This window comes from Pan paniscus, chromosome X (assembly GCF_029289425.2).
Source record: "Pan paniscus chromosome X, NHGRI_mPanPan1-v2.0_pri, whole genome shotgun sequence".
NCBI lineage: Eukaryota > Metazoa > Chordata > Mammalia > Primates > Hominidae > Pan > Pan paniscus.
Genome location: NC_073272.2, coordinates 2,677,719 through 2,695,482, shown reverse-complemented (window position 1 = coordinate 2,695,482; position 17,764 = coordinate 2,677,719). Strand labels below are relative to the sequence as shown.

At 47.0% G+C, this 17,764-nt stretch overlaps 1 protein-coding gene across 4 annotated transcripts in view; it reads left to right on the top strand.

The window, feature by feature from the left end:
- The window catches only part of ARSL (arylsulfatase L), a 33,898-nt gene extending 19,307 nt beyond the window's left edge, over positions 1-14,591 (top strand). For all 4 annotated transcript variants that reach the window (XM_034951346.3, XM_008967033.3, XM_034951347.2 and 1 more), the window contains 5 exons: positions 2,868-3,004; positions 5,602-5,736; positions 10,555-10,717; positions 11,946-12,067; positions 13,611-14,591. In XM_034951346.3, the coding sequence (XP_034807237.1) occupies positions 2,868-3,004; positions 5,602-5,736; positions 10,555-10,717; positions 11,946-12,067; positions 13,611-13,969 (916 nt within the window). In that variant the 3' untranslated portion in view covers positions 13,970-14,591. The remainder of the gene's footprint in view (positions 1-2,867; positions 3,005-5,601; positions 5,737-10,554; positions 10,718-11,945; positions 12,068-13,610) is intronic.
- The last annotated feature ends 3,173 nt before the right edge of the window (positions 14,592-17,764 follow it).

The window sequence follows — 17,764 nt, the reverse complement described above, 5'->3', positions numbered from 1 at the left end:
GGAGGTGGAGGTTGCAGGGAGGTGAGGTCACATCACTGCACTCCAGCCTGGGTGACACAGGGAGAACCTGTCTCAAAAAAAAAAAAAAGTCGTTTTCTTTAATTGACGTTTGAAGAATGGGATGGCCATGACCTAGAAGGACAATTTTTTGGTAAGAATGGGGCATAGATGAGGGTCAGTGGAGCCCTGTGACTTGCCTTGTGTCCATTAAAACATTGTTACAGCTGAGCTGGGCATAGTGGTACACACCTGTTATCCCAGCTACTCGGGAGACTGAGGCAAGAGGATAATTTGAGGCCAGGAGTTAGAGACCAGCCTGGACAACACAGCAAGACCCCATTTCCACAAAAATTTTAAAAATTAGCTGGCTGTGGTGGCATGGACTTGTAGGCCCAGCTACTTGGGAGGCTGAGGCAGGAGGATCACTTGAGCCCAGGAGGTTGAGGCTATGTAGAGGCTATGAAGGGAGCCTGGGCGACAGAGCAAGGCCTTGTCTCAAAAAGAAATTGTTACAGGTCAGCTGGAATTTGCTACTACTCTGGGGTCAGTCTTATTCCATTAGCATCCTCGGATCACCACAGACACTATTTAAGTAACCTGCATCACCTGAAGGGCTTTATAATAAATTATAAACTTAAAAAAAAAGTCTATCTTCAGAAGTCAGATGTCTTTTGGCAGAATTCAGCCTGCGGTCAATTTTATGGCAAGGAAAATTCCTGTGTGGGACCAGGAGAAATGGGATGAAACTAGTTCTCAGTACTACACAGCTATTTTCATGCTCCCCAAGGGCATTCTAGTAAAGATGGTGACACCATGAAAAGTCACCTTACCTGGTGACAGTGAGGTTGTCATCATCTCCTACAACATTCTTAGATAATTTTTTTCTTTTTTTTTTTTGAGACAGAGTCTCGAGCTATGGCCCAGGCCGGACTGCAGTGGTGCAATCTTGGCTCACTGCGACCTCCGCTCCTGAGTTCAAGCAATTCCTGTACCTCAGCCTCCCAAGTAGCTGGGATTACAGGCATGCACCACCATGCCCAGATAACTTTTATATTTTTAATAGAGATGGGTTTTGCCATGTTGGCCAGGCTGGTCTTGAACTCCTGACCTCAAGTGATCTACCCGCCTCGGCTTCCCAAAGTGCTGGGATTACAGGCGTGAGCCACTGCATCCAGCCTCTTAGAGAGTTCTTCATGGCAATACCTAATGTATGACAGAAAGGACATTGACAATTAGCTTGCAAATTAAAGCAGGGTAAGACTGTTGTGTTCTTTTTGATTTTAAATGTGACAGGATCTGGCTATGTTGCCCAGGCTGGTCTCGAACTCCTGGGCTCAAGTGATCCTCCTGCCTCAGCCTCCCAAAGTGCTGAGATTACAGGCATGAGACACCATGCCCAGCCTGACGTGTTCTAATTAAGGCTAACACCTTCACCATTGCTCTTAGGCTTCAAGGATCTAGATTAGACCATGAAGGCCGGGTGAAGGGAGGGAGAAGCTAAAACACTGCTTTCAAGGAGGACAATGGAAATAATATGAATAACCCAATATGCCTCATTTGTAAAGTGTGTTTTTTATAACTATTTTATGTCCTAATCCTCACTACGTGGTAGCAATTATAAAGAAAATGGAATGTGTGGCACCACTTATTCTATAAGCTAAAGCTTGAGGTTAAAAATAGATATTGAAATAATTGAACAAAATAAAAGTCATGTCAGTAACCTACAGTTCTTTTAACTTTGCATTAAGCAGTAGAGTTAGAACATTATAATATTCGGGGGGGAAAAGATGCATTAGATCAGTATGGGTTTTTATTTCTTTATTTATTTATTTTGAGACAGGATTTCAATCCGGTTGTCCAGGCTGAAGTGCAGTGGCGCAATCTCAGCTCACCGCAACCTCCTCCTCCCAGGGTCAAGCAATCTTCCCACCCCACCCTCCTGAGCAGTTGGGAGTACAGGTGCATGTCACCACATCCCGCTAATTTTTGTATTTTTAGTAGAGATGGGGTCTTGCTATGTTTCCCATGCTGGTCTTGAACTCCTAGGCTGAAGCAATGCTCCTGCCTCAGCCTCCCAAAATGCTGGGATTGCAGGTGTGAGCCACCACGCCTGGCCCAGTGTGGATTTTTAAATAGATTTCAGAAGGGAAGGGAAAAGTCATGATGTTAAAGAGTCTTAAACAAGACATGTGTTGTGGTGCATGCCTGTGATCCCAGCTACTTGGGAGGCTGAGGCAGGAGAATTGCTTGAACCTGGGAGGCAGAGGTTGCAGTGAGCTGAGATCATGCCACTGCACCCCCGCCTGGGCGACAGAGCCACAATCCGTCTCAAAATGAAAAAGAGAGACAGGTAACAGACCAGAAAGGCATGGTGGCTCACGCCTGTAATCCCAACACTTTGGAAGGCCGAGATGGGCAGGGGCAGGTCACTTGAGCCGAGGAGTTCAAGACCAGCCTAGTAAACATAGTGAGACCCTGTCTCTACAAAAAAAAAAAATTAGCTGGGCCTGTTAGCACATGCCTGTGGCCCCAGCTACTTGGGAGGCTGAGGTGGGAGGATCACTTGAGCCTGGGAGATTGAGGCTGCAGTGAGCTGAGATCATGTCACTGCACTCCAGCCTGGGTAACAGAGCAAGGCCCTGTCTTTAAAATAGCCAAAAAAAAAAAAAAAAAAAAAAAGGAAGATTGTTAAATATAAGAATTATTTTTCTGTTGAAGAAGAGTTTTGAGTGTTTCTTTTCAGTGAGCAGAGTTGAGAAGACATTTAAGTAATGATGTGACAAGTGAGATCCGTATTTAGTATCTACAGGACTTCAATCTCTGTTTTACCAAAAAAGTCACCTTAATTGCTTTGTATTTATTTTTAGGAATAAGCATGGGCCTTTCCTCCTCTTTGTTTCCTTTCTGCACGTTCACATCCCTCTTATCACTATGGAGAACTTCCTCGGGAAGAGTCTCCACGGGCTGTATGGGGACAACGTAGAGGAGATGGACTGGATGGTAGGTAAGTGCACTTCCAGGGAAAATGGGCTGCTTCCCTTCCAGCAATAGAAGCAGGAAAGGAAACAAAGAATGAGAAGGTTAAAGACAGAAGATGCAGAATAGCGATTGCAGTGCGATTGGATTTTAAGAGTCCAAAATATTATAGCACAGATCTTCACTGCATTAGCAGAGGGTGAATTCCATAACACATGCATGGGAGGCAATGCGATTCGGCCAAAGATGTCCACATCTTAATCCCATGTGGCAGAAAGCTGTCCACTCCCTAGACAGAATAATGGCTGCAGAGACATCCACGTCCTAATCTTGATGTGGTAGACATAAAAATGGCCCCAAAGATAGCCACTTTCTAATCCCCATGTGGGAGACAGAATAATGGCCCCAAAGGTGTCCACATCCTAATCCCCATGTGCTAGACAGAATAATGACTCCAAAGATGTCCACGTCTTAATCCCCATGTGTTAGAGAGAATAATGACCTCAGAGATTTCCACGTCTTAATTCCCAAGTGGCATACAGAATTTTGGCCCCAAAGATGTCTACATCCTATTGCCGTGTGGTAGACAAACGAAAGAAAGAGCAGATAAAATTCCTCTCCGCCGTAGAGTGGCTAGTGGCTCCACCGCACTGAAAATAGAACTAAATTTCCTCCTATCACCTACAAAAGCCCCATGACCTGCTGCTGCCCAGATCCTAGTCTGACCTCTATCAGAAGGGGTGCGTCAGTGAAGCCTAAAGCTCTCCCCATTCTCCTGTGCTCCTTTTTTGTTTTGCCTTTGTTTTCCTCCTCCTCTTCCTCCTTTCTCCTCCTCCCCCTCTTCTTCTTCTTCTTCTTGTTCTTATTCTTCTTCATATTCCTCCTCCTCCTCCTCCTTCTTCCTCTTCCACTTCTTCCTCTTCTTCTTCTTTTCCTAACACGGCATCACCATTGCTTCTCTTCGTGACCATGTGTTAGGTAGGTTGATTTTCCATTTCCCCCAGGGGAATATAAACTCCTGTGGGGCCGGATTGTCTTGCCTCATTCCCTCATTATATTTCCTGGGTTTAGAACAGGATGGAAAGGGAATCTTGCTTGAGTGAGTCAGGGCTGGGCGAGCACCTGTATATGGGCACAGCACATCCTGCCTCCCAAAAAAGAACTTAGGAACCGCAGGGTTTAGGTGGTGGTGGGCTGCGAATCCCAGGATCCTCAGAATAATTGCCATCAGAGATTTGGGTGAACGACGTATTTAAAAAAAAAAAAAATTGTTTCCTCAACAAGCTAGGCATGGAAGGAGAAAAAGTTAATTGTGTGTGTGTGTGTGACAGGGTCTCACTTTTTTTGTTGTTTTGTTTTTTTTGGTTTTTTTTTTGAGACCAAGTCTCACTCTGTTGCCCAGGCTGGAGTGCAATGGCACGGTCTCAGCTCACTGCAACCTCCGCCTCCCGGGTTCAAGCAATTCTCCTGCCTCAGCCTCCGGAGTAGCTGGGTTTACAGGCACCCGCCACCATGCCCGGCTAATTTTTGTACTTTTAGTAGAGATGGGGTTTCACCATGTTGGCCAGGCTTGTCTCGAACTGCTGACCTTGTGATCCGCCCACCTCAGCCTCCCAAAGTGCTGGGATTACAGGGGTGAGCCACTGCGCCTGGCCGACAGGGTCTCACTCTTACCCAGGCTGGAGTGCAGTGGTGCAACCGTGGCTCACTGCACCCTGCCTTCCCAGGCTCAAGCAATCCTCCCACCTCAGCCTCCCAAGTACCTGGGACCACAGGTGTGCACTACCACACCCGGCTAATTTTTTTATTATTTGTAGAGACAAGTTCTTGCTGTGTTGTTCAGGCCGGTCTCGAACTCATAGGCTCAAAGAGCCTCCCACCTCAGCCTCTCAAATTGCTGAGATTTCAGGCATGAGCCACTGTGCCCGGCCAACTGTGAGTGACATTAATGACATGAGTTCCCTTGTGTGTGGCTGCAAGAAGCTCAGGGTCACTTTTGAGGACTGGTCTGCATTTTCAGTCTATGCTTTCTTCTCAGGAATATTCACATGCCTCACTTTTTTTTTTTTTTTTTTTTTTTTTTGAGACCGAGTCTCACTCTGTCACCCAGGCTGGAGCGCAGTGGCGTGATCTCAGCTCACAGCAATCTCCACTTCCCGGGTTCAAGCTATTCTCCTGCCTCAGCCTCCCGAGTAGCTGGTACTACAAGCATGTGCCACCACGCCTGGCTAATTTTTGTATTTTTAGTAGAGATGTAGTTTCATCATGTTGGCCAGGCTGGTCTACAACTCCTGACCCCAAATGATCCTCCTGCCTCGGCCTCCTAAAGTGCTGGGATTACAAGTGTGAGCCACTGTGCCCAGCCTGCATGCTGCACTTTTAAGTTTTTGATATTTTGTCCTTGTAGGTTGCCTAAAATTCTGACGAAAGGATGGGGTGCATATAAAGTCATACATCAATCTCCAACAAAGGATATCAAAATTATCCAACAGCTGACTTCCATTATGCGTTTAAACTAAGGCTTCATTCTTGTGGCTAGCCCCCGAATGCTAAAGCATACACTTCAGAGCTGCATTTCTGATATTTTTCCATTTCGACGGCCCCAAAAACATCTGTTCTTTGCAGGACGGATCCTTGACACTTTGGACGTGGAGGGTTTGAGCAACAGCACCCTCATTTATTTTACATCGGATCATGGCGGTTCCCTAGAGAATCAACTTGGAAACACCCAGTATGGTGGCTGGAATGGAATTTATAAAGGTAAGACTGAGATGCTCCCAGATCTTCATCTTGCAAGTTTATCTCTTCCCTGCAATTCCCAGCAGGGCAATCTATTCCAGGAGGGTCAATATTATTGCTCAGGGACAGTGATTTTTCCTATCCAGGGCAAAAGTGGTAATTTGACATACTCCAGTTTGAATTTTTGTTCCTGGACCAAACTGAGGGTCAGGCTGGTTATTCTGGTGGTTCAAAAATGAGATGCAGATGAACTGGGAGAGGAGGGAGTTTATTTCTGTAACCGGTTACAGGGAGGTCTGGAAATTGTTGCCAGACCAACTCAAAATTACAAAGTTCTCAAGAGCTTCTATTTCTAAGCTGTATGTCTGCGTGTAAGCGTGCACTCATCTAAAGACATTAGTGATGAACTTCTTCTAATCTAGAACTAAGGTCTGACTCCCGGAGACCCTCCCCTGGAGACTAAGTAAATTGACTTAATCTAAATGGGTCCGGGTGGCCGGGCACGGTGGTTCATGCCTGTAATCCCAGCACTTTGGGAAGCCGAGGTGCGTAGATCACCTGAAGTCAGGAATTTGAGGCCAACCTGGCCAACATGGTGAAACCTCGTCTCTACTAAAAATACAAAAATTAGCCGGGCATGGTGGCACACACCTGTAGTCCCAGCTACTCGGGAGGCTGAGGCAGGAGAATCGCTTGAACCTGGGAGGCGGAGGTTGCAGTGAGCTGAGATCGCGCCACTGCACTCCAGCCTAAGCAATAGAGAGAGTCTCCATCTCAACAACAAAAATAATAAAATAAATAAATAAACAAATAAATAAATGGGTCCAGGTGCCAGGGCTGATTACCCTTACCTTGTCTCCTGCTAAATCACGGAGCTCTGGGGAGTTTTTTCAGACCTCTAATAAAACTTGTTTAATCCTAAAAGGGTCCTGCTAAGAATTCCTTGGTTATCTTGTCACGCTTCAAGGCCCAGGAGAGGCCTGGGCAGAACTCCTGGGGGGCTTTTGTGACATCCCGGCCTTTGTATACAGGCGCTGGTTGTTTCAGCTTTTGCTATTTAACTTCACCACTTGTCAGTGCTGAAACAGTTGTTACGGAGGCCTGTGTTAGTGAGACGTGGCCTGCCACGTTTTTGTGCACAATTAAGGAATTTTTAGTAGATTATCAGAGTTGTGTAACCATCATCATGTCGATGAAAAGAGCTAAACTCTGTAAAACATTTGAAGAGGTTTATTCTGAGCCAAATAGGAGTGACCATGGCCTGTGACACAGCCCTCAGGAGCTCCCGAGAATGTGTGCCCAAGATGGTCAAGGCGCAGCTTGGTTTTATACATTTTAGGGAGGCATGACACAGCAATCAAATACATTTAAGAGACACATTGGTTTGGTCCAGAAAGGTGGGACAACTCAAAGCCAGGGGGCTTCCAACCTACAGGTAGATTTAAACATTTCCTGGTTGACAATTCGTTGAGTTTCTCTAAAGACCTGGGATCAACAGAAAGGAATGTCTGGGTTAAGATAAAGGATTGTGGAGGCCAGGCACAGTGGCTCACACTTGTAATCCCAATGCTTTGGGAGGCCAAGGCGGGTGGATCACTTGAGGTTAGGAGTTCGAGACCAGCCTGGCCAACACGGTGAAACTCTGTCTCTACTAAAAATACAAAAATGAGCCAGGTGTGGTGGTGCGTGCCTGTAATCCCAGCTATTTGGGAGGCTGAGGCAGGAGAATCCGTTGAACCCGGGAGGCGGAGGTTGCAGTGAGCCAAGATTGTGCCACTGTACTCCAGCCTGGGCGACAAAGCGAAACTCCATCTCAAAAAAACAAAACAAAACAAAAAAAAGATTGTCGACACCCAAGTTCTTCTTTGCAGAGGAAGCCTTCAGGTACTAGGCTTCAGAGACAAGAGGTTGTAACATGCTTCTTATCAGACCTAAAGGCTGTGTGGATGTTAATGCCAGAGAGGAATCATGAGGCATGTTCGACTCCCGCTTCCTGTCACGGCCTGAAACAGTCTCTCAGGTTAAGTTTTTAAAGAGCTCTGGGTGAGGAGGAAGTCCATTCAGATGGTTGGGGGTCCTTAGAATTTTATTTTTGTTTTACAATCACTATTTTCATTCGTAAAATTTATTGTTATTATATTTATTTATTTTTATTGAGACTGTCTGGTCTATCTCCCAGGCTGGAGTACAGTGGTACGACCTTGGCTCACCGCAACCTTTGCCTCCTGGGCTCAAGTGATCCTCCTGTCTCAGCGATCATAAGTAGCTGGGACTACAGGTGCATGCAACCACTCCTGGCTAATTTTTGTATTTTTGTAGAGATGGGGTTTTGCCATGTTGCCCAGGCTGGTCTCAAACTCCTCACCTCAAGTGATCCTCCCACGTTGGCCTCCCAAGGTGCTGGGATGACAGGCATGAGCCACCACATGTGGTCCACCACTGTTTATTTCAGAACATTTCATCACCTCACAAAAAAATCCTCTACTCATAGCAGTCACTCCCTTTTCCCCCGTGCTAACATCCGTCACCCAAAAACTTATTTTTGATTTGTTTATTATTTAATTTTTAAAATTATCTTTTGTAAAGATAGGGTCTTGTTGTGTTGCCCAGGCTGGTCTGAAACTCCTGAACTCAAACAGTCCTCCCAGCTGGGCCTCCCAAAGTGCTGGGATTCCAGGCGTGAGCCACCATGCCTGGCCACAAAATTATTTTGTATCATTGTATATTTTCCTACTCTAGACATTTATGTAAATGAAATCATGCAATATGTGGAGTTTTTTTGTTTTTACTTAGCATGATGCCTCTGAGGTTCATCTGTGTTGTGGAAATGTTTCATTCCTTTCCATGGCTGAATATATTCCATTGTGTGGACTCAGGTTTGAATTTTACCTTCAGACAATGCATCCAAGAAGGATAAGGCCAGGCGCAGTGGCTCTCACCTGTAATCCCAGCACTTTGGGAGACCGAGGCAGGCAGATCACTTGAGGTCAGGAGTTTGAGACCAGCCTGGCCAACATGGTGAAACCTCATCTCTACTAAAAATACAAAAATTAGCCAGGCGTGGTGGTGCACGCCTGTAATCCCAGCTGAGGAGGCTGAGGCAGGAGAATTGCTTGAACCTGGGAGGTGAAGGTTGCAGTCAGCTGAGATTGTGCCACTGCACTCTCGCCTGGGTGACAGAGTAAGACTCTGTCTCAAAAAAAAAAAAAAAAAAAAGGTAGAAGGGTAGACACCTAGCTGGCCACATTATATTCAAACCTGTATTCCATTGTTTCCAAACACGCCATTCTTTCGTGTACCACAAAGATTCTAAAATGTGCTGCCCCGTGTACATGACTTCACACTGTTGTGCTTACACATTTTGTCTTCTCCCTGCTTAGAGAGCTTTATTTTTCAGTCCTTGAAAGAGCCTTTTTAGGCTAATATTGGCAAATATACCTATGATGTATATTTGCTTTGAAGTAGATGGATACATCAGTCTAGTACATATGTAAAACGGGATATATAAATGCCAACTACATCCACTAATGCCTTCCCAAAACAACTTCACATTGAAGGCCTGACTCCTCAGAAACCTTCTTTATCTCATTGCCATTGACGTTAATGTATCCTCTACCCAATCTGGTTCTCTGTGCCATCAAGAATGTCAGTATTATAAACTGGCGGAGCTTTAAACAACAGGAATTTATCCTGTCCCAGCCCTGGAGACCAGGAGTTTGAGATCAACGTGTCTCAGGGAAATGTTCCCGCCAGAAGCTCTAGGGGAGTCTCCTCCCTGCCTCTGCCAACTCCTGGGGGCCCCAGGTGTCCCTGAGCTTGTGGCCACATCACTCCAGTCTCTGCCTCCATCTCTATGTGGCCTTCTCCTCTGTGTCTGTGTCTCCTCTTCTGTCTCTTAGAATGCTGTCATTGGACATAGAGTCCATCCTTCTCCACGACGATCCTGAGATACTTAATTGCATCTACAAGGACCCCTTTTTAAAATAAGGTCCCATTCACATAATCTGGAAATCAGGATGTGGATATATCTTTTAGGAGGACTACACTGCAATCTACTGCAATTGAATCTACTTCTTTCTGGATGCTCTAGGGGAGGCTCCTTCCTGCCTCTCCCAGTTACCGGGGGCTCCAGGCATCCCTGGGCTTGTGGCCGCATCACTCCAGCCTCTGCCTGTCTCCACGTGACCTTCTTCTCTGTGTCCGTGTCTCCTCTTCTGTCTCTTAGAAGGACATCTGTCATTGCCTTTAGGGCCACCCTAATCCAGGATTATCTCAAGGTCCTTAACTTGATTATATCTGCAAACCCCCTATTTCCAAATAAAGTCTCATTTATAGGCTCTGGGAGATATGACATGAACATGTTTTGGGGTCACCGTTCAATACGTTATAGTTGTATCCACTTTCTTCTTGAGGCTCTAGGGGAGGATCCTTCCTGCTGCTCCCAGCGCCTGGGGGTTCCAGGAGTCCCTGGGCTTGTGGCCACATCACTCCAGTCTTTGCCTCCATCTCCACATGGCCTTCTCCTCTGTGTCTGTGTCTTCTAAGAACAAGAGTCATTTGCAGTGAAGGACCTAACTTAATCCAATGCACACTAACCAATAACAAGGTTAATAAAAAATATAAAATCAAACCTCTACAGGGGAACTACATGAGATTGAATGTTTTAATGTCACTAAAACAGAGAGAGAAAGAAAGAGAGGGGGAAAGAGAGAGAGAGAAATTGAGACTCAGGGAAAGAGAAACTTCAAACAAGTGAAACAAGCAGAAAAGTTAAATCAGCCAGGCTGAGCATCTATTTCTGGTTTTTAACCACTTTCTTTTGTTTCTGTTCAAACCCAGGTGGGAAGGGCATGGGAGGATGGGAAGGTGGGATCCGCGTGCCCGGGATCTTCCGCTGGCCCGGGGTGCTCCCGGCCGGCCGAGTGATTGGCGAGCCCACGAGTCTGATGGACGTGTTCCCCACCGTGGTCCGGCTGGCGGGCGGCGAGGTGCCCCAGGACAGGTACAGAACAACCCAAAGAAACAATTCAGCTTTGCACAGACACAGCAACACTTATGGCAAACGAACATGTCACTTTGGCTTTGCAGTAAGGCGTCCCTGAAATTGTTCCCCGACCAAACCGAGGGTCGGGCTGCTTAGTCTCATGGCCCAATAACGAGATGCAAATGAACGAGGAAAGAAAGGAGTTTTATTTCTGTAACCAGATACGGGGAGAAGGCTGGAAATGATCACTAGACCAACTCCAAATTACAAAGTTGTCCAGAGCTTCTATACCTTCTAAGCTGTATGTCCACATGTAAGCGTGCATCCATCTAAAGACATAAGTGATTCAACTTCCTTTCATCTAGAACTAAGCTCTGGGTCCTGAGGACCTTCCTCTGGAGCCTCAGTAAATTGACTTAATCTAGATGGTTCCAGGTGCTGGGGTGATTACCCTTATCTTGTCTCCTGCTAAATCATGGAGGTTTGGGGAGTTCCTTTAGACTCTCAGTAAAACTTCATTGTGGAGGTCTGGGGAGTATCTTCAGACCCCAATAAAATGTGTTAATCCTAAATGGGTCCTGTTAAGAATTCCTTCATTATTTTATCGCGCTTCAAGGTCCAGGAAAGGCCTGGGTAGAACTCTTAGTGGGCTTTTGTTACATTCCAGCCTTTGGGTGCTGGCTCTTTCAGCTTTTTTTTCTTCTTTTTTTTTTTTTGAGACTGAGTCTCACTCAGTTGCCCAGGCTGGAGTGCAGTGGTGCGATCTAGGCTCACTGCAACCTCCGCCTCCTGGGTTCAAGCGATCCTCCTGCCTCAGCCTCCCGAGTAGCTGGGATTACAGGCACACACCAGCACACCTGGCTAATTTTTGTGTTTTTAGTTGAGACGGGGTTTCACCATGTTGGCCAGGCTGATCCCGAATTCCTGACCTCAGGTGATCCACCCGCCTCGACCTCCCAAAGTGCTGGGATTACAGGCGCGAGCCACTGTGCCTGGCCAATTAATTACTTTTTAGCCAAAGGTGACGTTTGGTGGTGACTAACGTGGGCAGCTGCTGCATTCTTCTTCTAAGCGTGCTAATGCACACACATGCCTTCCATCCATCTGCGTTCACACCCAGACTTTCCCTCCACTGATACAACATAAGGAGAGTGCACCACCTGGGGCTGGGACTGGTGGATGCTGGAGGGACAAATGTCCAAAGTCCCTGTTCCAACCCTGAGCCATGCCATGTTCCTTCCTGCAGAGTGATTGACGGCCAAGACCTTCTGCCGTTGCTCCTGGGGACAGCCCAACACTCAGACCACGAGTTCCTGATGCATTATTGTGAGAGGTTTCTGCACGCAGCCAGGTGGCATCAACGGGACAGTGAGTAGGGGAGCCCCTTCCTAACACCCTTAGGGAAAGAGTCCCTCTGTGCAGGAAAGCACCATGCCCTAGAACAGGCTGGGGATGGAGCTGCATTCCAGAGTCCATCTCCATGTCTCCGTGCTTCCGTTTTTCTCCACGAGCTTTTTAAATTTAGTTTTTGTCAATATGTGTCCCTCTCATTCCAGCGACATGCCTTCTGAGATCACCTGCCAATCGTCTTAAAACGATGGGGAGTCGTTACCTATAGTTTAAGCACCATGTATGGGCTATATTTCATTCTTTCTTCCCTGCACTATATGAAGTGCAACTTTTATCATCATCACACACACGTATGTGCATGCATACACACATGCACGCACACATGCTTGCACACACGTGTTCAAGACTTTTCTAGTCTCCTTTTTTTATTTTTTTGTAATTATTTTTTTGAGACTAGTCTTTGTCGCTCAGGCTGGAGTGCAACTGCAGTCTCCCGGGTTCAAGTGATTCTCCTGCCTCAGCCTCCTGAGTAGCTGGGATTACAGGTGCCCACCACCACACCTGGCTAATTTCTTGTATTTTTAGTAGAGATGGGGTTTCACCATGTTGGGCAAGCTGGTCTTGAACTCCTGGCCTCAAGTGATCCACCCTCCTCGGCCTCCCAAAGTGCTGGGATGACAGGCATGAGCCACCACGCCTGGTCTCCAATTTTTCTTTATTAAGTTGAAACAAGGTCTCAGTATGTTGCCCAGGCAACTCCTGGGCTCAAGCAATCCACCCATCTTGGCCTCCCAAAATGCTGAAATTGCAGGTGTGAGCCACCACGCCCAGCCTTTTGTAGTCTATTTTATGCATCTAGATGTGCTTCCAAATGTTTTAATCACCTGACCTTAACACGACTTCATTTTCTTTGTGAACAGTTACAGGCGCACTCCTGTAATCCCAGCTACTTGTGAGGCTGAGGCAGGAGAATCACTTGAACCCAGGAGGCGGAGGTTGCACCACTGCACTCTAGCCTGGGCGACAGAGCAAGACTCTGTCTCAAATAAAAAAAAAAAAAGAAAGAAAAGAAAAGAAAAGAAAAAACTGACTGAGTGCAATTCACAGGCACTTCGTGCTTTCACAGTGTTGTGCAACCTCCACGTCTATGTAGCTCCAGAACATTTTCATCACGCCAAAAGCAGACACTGTTCCTATCAGCAGTCACTCCCCATTTCACACCCTGCAGACCCTGGAAACCACTACTCTACTTCCTGTCTTTATGTGTTTCCCTATCCTTGACATTCAATATGAATGGAATCATGCAATGCGTGCTCTTTTGTAACTTCTTTCTCTGAGCGTAGTATTTTGAAAGTTCGTTGATGTTGCAGCCTGTGTCAGTGTGTCATTCCTTCTCATAGCTGCAGAGTATGCCATGTAAGATGTACCATGTTTTGTTTATCTGTCCATCCATCGATGGACGCTTGGGTTAGGCCTACCTTTTAGCCCTATGAAGATGCCATTCTCCAGCAAGGCACCCTATTTCTCTATGCCAACTCTGTAATTATTATCTTTCCACCAGGAGGAACAATGTGGAAAGTCCACTTTGTGACCCCAGTGTTCCAGCCAGAGGGAGCCGGTGCCTGCTATGGAAGAAAGGTCTGCCCGTGCTTTGGGGAAAAAGTAGTCCACCACAATCCACCTTTGCTCTTTGACCTCTCAAGAGACCCTTCTGAGACCCACATCCTCACACCAGCCTCAGAGCCCGTGTTCTATCAGGTGATGGAACGAGTCCAGCAGGCGGTGCGGGAACACCAGCGGACACTCAGCCCAGTTCCTCTGCAGCTGGACAGGCTGGGCAACATCTGGAGACCGTGGCTGCAGCCCTGCTGTGGCCCGTTCCCCCTCTGCTGGTGCCTTAGGGAAGATGACCCACAATAAATCTCTGCAGTGAAAAGCTGGAGCCCCGATTCCTAAATTTTGTCACTCAAATTGAAACAAACCAGCTGGCCATGGTGGCTGTCATCCCAGCACTTTAGGAGGTCACCATAGGAGGATCACTCCCGTGATCAAAACCAACCTGGTCAACATGATGAAACTCTAGCTCTACAAAACAAAAATAAAAAAAAAAATTAGCCTGCATGGTGGCACACGCCTGTAGTTCTAGCTTCTCAGGAGGCTAAGGCAGGAGGATCATTTGAGCACCGGAGTTGGAGGCTGCACTGAGCTATGATTGTACCACTGTACCCCAGCCTGGGCAACAGAGCAAGACCCTGTCTCAAAAAAGAAAGAAAACAAAAAAATGAAACAAACTTCAGTGTCATGTTAAGATATCTATTTGCATAAGGATGAATAGTTTCCCCCTGTGAAAAACAAAGGAAAAGGCAAGAAAAAGTAGAAATGAACAATAAACACTGGCCAGGCACAGTGGCTCACGCCTGTAATCCCAGCACTTTGGGAGACAGAGGCAGGCAGATCACTTGAGGTCAGGAGTTCGAGACCAGCCTGACCAACATGGTGAAACCCTGTCTCTATCAAAAAAAAAAAAAAAAAAAAAAAAGAAGCAGCAGCAGCCAGGCGTGGTGGCATACGCCTGTAATGCCAGCTACTCAGGAGGCTGAGGCAGAAGAATTGCTTGAAGCTGGGAGGCAGAGGTTGCAGTGAGCTGAGATCGTACCACTGCACCCCAGCCTGGGTGACAGAGCAAGACTGTCTCATCAAAAATAAATAAATAAACAAACAAACATTAATAATGCACCGTTGAATGATCACTCAGACACCAAACTGGAGAGGCAAAGTATCTCCTGGAGTCGGGGAGGAGTCTGTCAATGGACCCCAGCTCAGTCTGGAAGAGGCCTGCCCTGTAGCCCACAACAGCACAAGTCCCAGCAAAGGTGTCTCTGTGACCTACAGGTTTGCACATGAACAGGAGATAGGCCCCAAAGATAAAAACTGGCACTGATGTGGCTTTGTCTGTGGTGCCCATTTATAGTGTTTGTTTATCGTTTACAGCCACAAGGATGAACTGTGCTTCCCGTTGGAAATGTTTTCAAGTGGTTTTCTTTTGTCCCCAGTGCCCCAGGTGATTTGGGCAAACTCTGGCTATGGAAGCCGCGCTGTGCAGGCAGTGTTCGCCCCAGCTCTGAGCTGCAAGGTCATTGCATAATCAGGCTGTGCCTTAATTGTCTGGGCTGCTAGAATGAAAATACCATAAACTGGGTATCATCAAGAATATTTCTTTCTTGCAGTTCTAGAGGCTGGATGTCCAAGACCACGGCGTGACGGAAGCTGTGTCTGGGGAGAACCTGTTTCTCGGTTCACAGCTGCTGCCTTCTTCCCATGTCTTCACACGGTCATCCCTCTGTGCCTGTCTGTGTCCTATCTCTGATTCTTGTTTTTTGTTTTTTGTTTTTTTTTGAGACGGGGTCTTGCTCTGTTGCCCAGGCTGGAGTGCAATGGCGTGATCTCAGCTCACTGCAACCTCTGCCACAGGTTCAAGTGATTCCCCTGTCTCAGCCTCCCGAGTAGGTGGGACTACAGGCGTGCACCACCATGCCCGGCTAATTTTTGTATTATTTAGTAGAGGTGGGTTTTCACCATGTTGCCCAGGCTGGTCTAGAACTCCCGACCTCAAGTGATCCGCCCACCTTGGCCTCCCAAAGTGCTGAGATTACAGGCGTGAGTCACTGCACCTGGCCCTAATCTCCTCTTCTTATAAGGACCCCACTCCTATTGGAATAGGGCCCACTCTTGTGACCTCATTTTAAAGGATGAATAAAAACCTTATTCCTGAGAGTTTGAAGGCAACACAATTCAGTCCCCACCACATTCTCCCCTGGGAGTAAGGAGGTCTTTCCAATAGCTCTTTCTGTCTCCAGATTCAAGCAACAGGTCCCTCCTCCCACTCTTCCAAGCCTAGGTATGTGACGAGCAATGCCCCACCCTGTCACCGCCTCAAGAACATGTCCTCAAATTATCCAATCCACATCAGCCTCCAAGAATTCAGGCTGTGCATAGAGACCAAAAAGTCAAATCCATCTCCAGCCAATTCTCTTGGGTCAAGAAAGAAATAGTAGGCCAGGTGCAGTGACTCACTTCTGTAGTCCCAGCACTTTAGGGCACTAAGATGGCTTGAGGCCAGGAGTTTCAGACCAGCTGGGGTGACATAGCGAGACCCTGCCTCCACATAACATTTAAATAATTAGGTGTGGTGACACGTGCCTATAGTCCCACCTACTTGGGAGGCTGAGGTGGGAGGATCACTTGAGCCTTTGGCCTCCCAAAGTGTTCAAGGCTACACTGAGCTGTGATCGTGCCACTGGGCGACAGGGCGAGACCTCATCTCTAAAAAGAAAGGAAGGAAAAAATGGCAGGAAGGAAGGAAAAAGAAGGAAGGAAGGAAAGCAAAGAAGCCAAAAGAAAAAGGAAGAAAGGGAGGGAGGGATGGCAGGAAGAACCAGTTAACCCCTATGGCTTTCCCCATAGCCATGGCTTATGGAACAAGACCAGCACTTTGGGTCAGCTGTGCCGGATGTTCCCGGCCCACAGAGTCACCTTTAAGTTCTTCAGCATCCACTGGGGAGAGTCACCTCTGTCTCCACACTTGCCCACACTCTTGAGCTTGATGGCTTTGAAGCCAAAGTCCCCATGGAGGCTCCATGTGCTGAAAGTCATGTGAGACCCTCAGGGTCAGGGCTTACCCACCCTTTCCATCCCCACAACCTCCCGCAAATATGACTTCTGGAGCACCAGCTCCTACTGCCCCCAGGCCCCATTTCCAAATCCTGGGCACCCAAGACAGCTCAGTGTGTTTACATAATTTACCTAAGGGCACCCAAAGTTCTTTTCTCTCTAGTTCTCAGGAATCTCAACTCCCAGCAGCATAGGATTTCTTCCAAGGATCAAATCTCCGCTCCACCCCTGCTAAACCTCCTTGCAGAACTGCTTCTGGGCTGTCTCCTGCCCTCCTCCTTCCAGGCCTCGGCCTGGCCTTCTCCATCTGCATGACAGAGGCTCAGCAAGGAATCCCAGTTGGGAAGCCCTCAAAGATAAAAAAGTTCTTTTTTAAATTTTTTTTAGAGACAGGGTCTTGCTCTGTCACCCAGTCTGGAGTGCAATGGTGCAATCAGCTCACTGCAACCTCAAATTCCTGCACTCAGATGACTCTCCCACCTCAGCCTCCCAAATAGCTGGGACTACAGGCACACCACCATGCCCGGCTAACTTAAAAAAATTTTTTTGTAGAGACAGGGTCTCTCTGTGTTTCGCAGGCTGTTCTCAAACTCCTGGTTTCAAGCAATCCTTCCCCCTCAGTCTCCCAAAGTGCTGGGATTACAGGTGTGAGCCACCAAGCCTGTCTGATAAAAGCTCTTTCAGAGTAACAGGGCAAAGAGAGAAGCAATAAACAGTGCTCAAGAACTAGCTCCAGACAGATGGCCAGCGTAATAAATGTAAATGAACTAAATTTGCCAATTAAAAGTGAATGGTCTTTTTTCTAAATAGAATTCCCAGCACCATTTTGGGAGATTCCAATTGAATAAATTTAGGGAGTAGGGCTCCTGACTGTATTGTCTTGAACAAGCACCCCCATCATCTCATCCCAGGGGAGCGTGGGGCAGCTCCCTCATTTATGAAAATCCTAACTCAGTGAATTTAAGGAGGGGCTTCTGACTCTATGTTTTCAACACAAACTTCCACCCCGCCTCCCCTACCTTACTGATTCCATTTGGTAAGCAT